At 49.3% G+C, this 6,000-nt stretch overlaps 1 protein-coding gene across 1 annotated transcript in view; it reads left to right on the top strand.

Moving 5' to 3' along the window:
* The first annotated feature begins 3,075 nt into the window (after nt 1-3,075).
* TOP1 (DNA topoisomerase I) overlaps nt 3,076-6,000 on the top strand; it is a 96,367-nt gene continuing 93,442 nt past the window's right edge. Inside the window, exons 1-2 of the mRNA XM_032350668.1 lie at nt 3,076-3,388; nt 3,711-3,735. Coding sequence (XP_032206559.1) covers nt 3,356-3,388; nt 3,711-3,735 — 58 coding nt within the window. The 5' untranslated portion in view covers nt 3,076-3,355. The remainder of the gene's footprint in view (nt 3,389-3,710; nt 3,736-6,000) is intronic.

Below are 6,000 nucleotides of genomic sequence, written 5' to 3'. Positions count from 1 at the left end.
GCTCAAATGGGGTGAGAGGCAGAAGAAGCAGCAGACTTTCCACTGAGCAGGGAGCCTGATGTAGGGCTTGATGTGGGGCTTGATCCCCGGGCTTCGGGATCATGACCCAAGCTGAACGCAGATGCTTAGTCAAATGAACCACCCAGGCACCCCTCAATAAACCAATTTTTAAAAAAGATTTTATTTATTTATTTGCCAGAGAGAGAGAGAGCACACACGCAAAGCAGGGGGAGCAGTAGGCAGAGGCAGAGGGAGAAGCAGGCTCCCTGCTAAGCAAGGAGCCTGATTCAGGACTCAATCCCAGGACCCTGGGACCATGATCTGAGCTGAAGGCAGATGCTTAACCAACTGAGCCACCCAACTGTCCCAATTAACCAACTTTTTAAAAGCCTTGTTCTTAACAGTTATATCCTTAAAATCATGGATCTGACGTGGTGGCTAAATATTTTTATCTCATACACATGGAAATATACATATAACAATTAAAGTAAGAGTATTTGTCTATGCACTATCTTTCATTTTCTCAAGTGCTAGGGGACACTAGTATGAGGTGTTAAGGATCAGAGTGGCCACGTGAGCTTGGGTAAGCTAATCAACCTCTGTGTACTGCCAGTCAGGCATGCTGACAGAGCAATTCAACCTATGATAAGATGCCTGTACACCTCCAGGTTTGGGCATGGGACCACACTTGCTATGCCATTTTGGAGGCTGTGATCTGTTTCTATGCCTACCCAGATCTTCCTTGGAGGGACCTGGAAATTAAATGCAGATTCTCCCTGGGCTTTGGGGACTGGCAGTAAAGCAGTCCTAGGAGGCCATGTTCTTCCCTAAGGCAGTCCTTGAATTCTCTTGGCTTAACTGCAACAAACAGATAGAATCAAAATGCCTCACCTGTCGGCTAGGATTGATCCTGAGGTGGGAAGTCTACCTAAAGACACCATTAACAAGGTGAAACTGGTTCTGGCAGATTGCTTGAGAGTAAAAACAAAGCTTTGGAGTCAGGGAAACCTGAGTTTAAATCCAAAATTCAGTATCTACTAGCAGTGTGTTCTCGAGAAACTTTTTTTTTTTTTCTTTTTGATAGTCAAATAAAATTCCACCATTTTCATCATTGTCCAGAGAAGGAAACTGGGGCTCAGAGAAGTTAATCAATCTGCCTAAGGTTATACAGCTAATAAACAGCAGAGCAGAATTCACAACTAGACTGGCTTGACTTTCATGTGTGTGCCCCTGACCACTGTATTACCCTGCTTTTCATTCATGACTGATGGCATGTCTCTTCTGTAGTATCTGTTGCTGGATGCTGGAGATGAAGCATCAACCAAGAGAAATCTTGGTTCAGTAGGGGAGATAGACATAAAATCACTCATTACTCCCTTGAGTAACTTAATAACAATTGTGGTAAGTATTACAAAGAAAAAGACACTCTAGGAGGAGCACTTGATCTGGGTGAGGAAAGACAGAGTCAGAGAATGTGGGAGAGGGGATCACTTTGAGAAAGTGATATTAAAGTTGAACTTTGATGCATTCACAAGAATTAACCCCAAAGTGCTCACCACTAGATGTGATGAGAGACAATTCAACGGTCCATGGATGGACACTCTTTGTATTTATCGGTGAACAATTTCATAGACATTATTATTTCATAGATATTATTTAGGAGGAAGCTAAGTAAAGAGGGGGATCAATTAAAATATTAAGTATAATAGTGGAAGTGGTTAATAGATTTGGCAAAATTCACAAACGTCACACTTGAATGAAGCAGGTTATATAGTAGGCCCCTGGTGGCTACTTTAAGAATTCTGAGCTTTATACCAGCGTGATGGGAAGTATTGCGAGAAGGGGATAAGTTAGATCTGCAAGTTGAAAAGTTCACTATGGGAAAGAAAAAAGAAAAAGTTCACTTCGGCTACTGTTGGCTAGCAGCTTGTGAGAAGGCCACAGCAGAAGCAGGGACCCTTGTTAGAAGTATATATTATGATAATCCAAGCAAGAGATAATGCAGATTTTGACAGATGTGTGGGCAGAAGAGGTAGATGGGTTTAAGAGATGCAGTCAGCGGGACTAATGAGAAAGGAAGGAGGAAGATGTCCAGGGTGGAGCTTTTCTAGCTGGGTGGAGGAAGATGGGAATTCAGCCCTGGAGAAGCTTGTGAGGTATCCACTTGTAGGTGTCAGACAGGAGTTTATAGGTCACTTACCCCTGACACAGTGTAATAAAATAGCCCCACAGAGCTACCTTGTAGATTCAGATCAGAAAACACAGTAGGAGCTCTATAAAGGACAGTTCTTCGTCCTATTCATCTCACTTCTGCCCCATAGCGTGCTAACGATACAGCCATGGGCCGTGCCCGGTTCTGTTTACCCTGGGGTCCCATTCCATTTGGCCTTTTGTATCCCCCCCTTTTTCAGCACAATTCCTGGCTCACAGTAGATGCTCAATGTTTGTGGAATGAACGAATGAAGTCAGCACTCCCGTGACCCAGGACTACATGGACCCGGCTCAAAACTGGAGCTAAACTAGACCTTTGGTTGGTTAAAAAATTAAAATAAAATTTAAGAAGTGTAGAGAAACCATCCAGAATGTTGGAAGGCCTGGACAAAGACTAGGAGGGAGCTCCTGCCTCCAGGTGGCCTAAGGGTCCGTTTAGCGAGCGAAAAGGAGCTGGTGAAAGGTCTGGGGTACCAGGGTATTTTCAGCTGCAAAGACATGCAAAAGCGGGACAGCAGCTCAGCCCGGGGCTGCCGCAGTCCCGCCGCGGCCTTTAAAGGCCCACCACGTGGCCGCGCTGCCGGCCGGGGTCCGGGGGCGGTGTCCCGGCTGCGCCTGCGCACTGCCTGGCAGAGGAGTACGAGTTCCGAGAAAAGGCGCCGGGAGAGGAAGGCAAGGTTGCTCTGGGTGGGCGGACGTGGGAGGAGTCGGCTCCTTATGCAAATCACAGCGGCTCGCATGGACTGGGGGGCGGAGCTTGCGATGCAAAGTAGGTCCCCCTTTGGAAGCGCGAGGTGGGCGGGCCCCGCAACCCTCGGCCTCTTTTCCGCGAGTCCCTGACGTCGCCGACGTCTCGTTTAAAAGCGGCCGCGCAGGCGCAGTGAGCCGAAATGCGAACTTAGGCTGTTACACAACTGCTGGGGTCCGCTCTCGCCGCCCGCCCGGCAGTCAGTCAGCGTCGCCGCCGCTGTCGCCGTCTCGGCCGTTCCGGGAGTCTCAGGCCCGCAGCCGCCGCCGCTTACCCGCGCCTCCGGAAGCTTCCGGGAGCCTCCGGGAGCCCCCGTCCACCCGCACAGGCCGGTCCCGACCGTCTGCGCCTCCTCGGGGCCCCTCGCCGCCTGCCGCGCTCGCAGCTCCGGCCGACATGAGTGGGGACCATCTCCACAACGATTCCCAGGTACGGCTCGGCCGAGTCCTCCCGGCGCCCCAGCCCCGCCCCGGCCCTCCGCGACCCCCGGCGCAGGCCCCAGCCCCGGCCCGGCCGCTTTGACAGGCCGGAGCCCCCAGCCAGAGGCGGCCGGCCGGCGGAGCTGAGCGCCCTAGGCCTCGCGCGAAAGCGGCGAAGTTACACACTGGGTGGATGGTTGCCCCTTACGGCCGTTCCCGGGGCCCCCTTATCCCCGGGGCTCAGGGTGGGCTAGGCCCCCGGCCCCGCGCGCTCGCCGCCCGCGGGGTGAAAGGAGCCTGTTTGTTCATAGTCCCTCGTTTTCTCTCTCCAGATTGAAGCGGATTTCCGATTGAATGGTGAGTGTGCCCCCCGCCCCGACCCCGGGTCCCCCAGCGGCCGGCCGCCTACCCCGCGCCCGGCCGGAGCCGGGCAGAGGACAGACATGGCGTCCCAGAGACTAAGTCCCGGCTCCTCGCTCACCGGCCCCATTGTTCCCATCGGGCCGCCTCTGGACCCCCTTTCCGGGCACCCCAGCCCCCCCAGATCGCGGCCATCCCAAGAGGGGGCAACGGAGACCCGGCGTCGCCCGCCGCCGGGCTTCGGGCAGCCTTTCCCGGCCCGGATTCCTCCCGGGAAAGTCGCCTTGTCGACAGTCGGGACTTAGTCTCTGCGCCATTTTCTTTTTCTCTCTCCTCTCCTTTCTGTGCCTGTGTCTCTTTCTCTCCCTCCCTCGGCTCCTTCCTTGAGCTGCCCAGAAAGAGCTTTCTGCAGAGCAAAGCCGTATAAATCACAGACCTCACCAGAGAGGGAAGGGTGGCAGACGGGATTGTTACTCTTTTTTCCAAGGAGAACTTTATTTTGGGGGTTATTCCCTTTCTGCTGCTTGTTTGTTTCCTTTTCTGTTTTCCAGAATGAAAGATACCCTTCGGCAACTGTTGATTTGTGGGGGGTGGGGGGGTGGGGAGTGGGGGTGTAAGGTGTTTATGAGGGGAATTAGGGCTCTAAAACTAAAGCCACCCTTTGTGGAGTTGATCATATTTTGAGGTTGTTTTTCCCAACTTGTGTTCTTTGCAAAGGTAGTACTAGTACCTCCCTTCAGAAAGTTTGCAAGTTCTCTGTGGGCCTTCCAATGTACATGTTTGACTCGGGCATATGGATTAAAAAAAAAAAAAAATTTAAAAGTATTCCTGACTAGAACTTTTCCTGGTGGCTGAGGTTCCTAATACACTGTTTTGTTTTTGTTTTTTGTTTTTTTGTTTTTTAAGCCGCGGCTTAGTGTACTTGTCAGGAGGAAAGGTTGTTGAGCCTCTCCTCTGGACCTGGTGTATTGGCCTTTTCTTGTGGGCTGTGGGGAAGAAAAAAAAAGATTTTATTTATTGAAACAGTAGCCAGCACCCACCCCAGTTTCCTGTTCTTTTTTAGAAGCCCGCTGTTTTTCAGGAATTAAGAGCTAGCTTGCTTTTCCCAGATCTCTACGTTTTTGACCCCTTTTCAGCCAAATTAAGGCATTTATTCTTTGAGTATTTCCACTTCAGTTATTCAGTGAAGATTCCCCCCAATAAAAAGCCCACCCTGTGGGCTTTTCAACAGTCTTTTTGAAGGAGAAGGTATCCTCTGTAGTGTGCTGGGAATTCCCACTGATTCTGATGGTACATAATCCTGCTCAATTGAATTCGGGTTCTGGGAACCTCTCCAATGGGAGAAGCTGATGAGTAGGTTTTCTGATGTTGTAATCTGCAGTCCATGGTGTTAGCCTGCTCTACTGAGAGCAGTCCTGTGTTCAGATTTGTAGTGGGGCATCTAACAAGAGATGTGACTCTGCTAGGAAGAAGTGTGGTTAAAGTGTAACATTTCTTGAGCACCTAATATGTGCCAAACTGTGTGTAGTGCTAGAGCTGAACCTTTGGTCACAATGCTTCTCAGCCTCAATCTAGTCTATTGGGAGAGACATAAATTAGTTAATTATAAGGTAGGTGCTGAGGTGTATGTACACCCAAAATGCTTTGAGAAACTAGGGGACTTAATTTTGTCTGCGCGTGGGGAAATTTCTCGGAGGAGGTGACTTCTGAGGTGAGTGTTGTGCAAGACTAGGTGGTGAGTGTCAGGAGTTGGAGTATTTCTTAACTATGTTTAGCTAACCTGTCAGGATTTTAAAAGGGTGATGAGTCCCCTGCAGTTGAGAAAACTGCAAAAAGTAATAGATGTTTCTTTGGGACGTGGGAGCAAAGAAAGGGTGTGGCAGATGAGGATATAAAGCGTCCTTTTTACCTCTCTTGGAGAAAGGTAGGAGCTTAACCCAGGAAAAGTGTTCTTTTGACTTTAAGATTCAGCTGAGTCGGTCGTGTATTTAGTAAGGAAAAAAAGTTTAGTCCTTTCTCTTCAGAAAATTAATCTCCATGGTTCTCACTTAAATTATGCAAAGGAATTATTGAATATGTGATGATTGTAGGTTGCGTAGATTATTGATCTTTGATGCCATTTTTATAGAAACCGAAGTAAACTGAGTATATTGACTTTTAGAATGTGATCATTTGTAATTGCAGTAATTGTTAATATTTATTGAATACTTAGTGTCTGCCTGGCGCAACCTCCCAGTCTTTCCATGGGTTGCCTAATTTGAT

The sequence above is a fragment of the Mustela erminea genome, chromosome 7, assembly GCF_009829155.1.
Source record: "Mustela erminea isolate mMusErm1 chromosome 7, mMusErm1.Pri, whole genome shotgun sequence".
Classification (NCBI taxonomy): domain Eukaryota; kingdom Metazoa; phylum Chordata; class Mammalia; order Carnivora; family Mustelidae; genus Mustela; species Mustela erminea.
The sequence above is the reverse complement of the archived record's forward strand: the minus strand, read 5'-3'. Positions and strand labels throughout refer to the sequence as shown.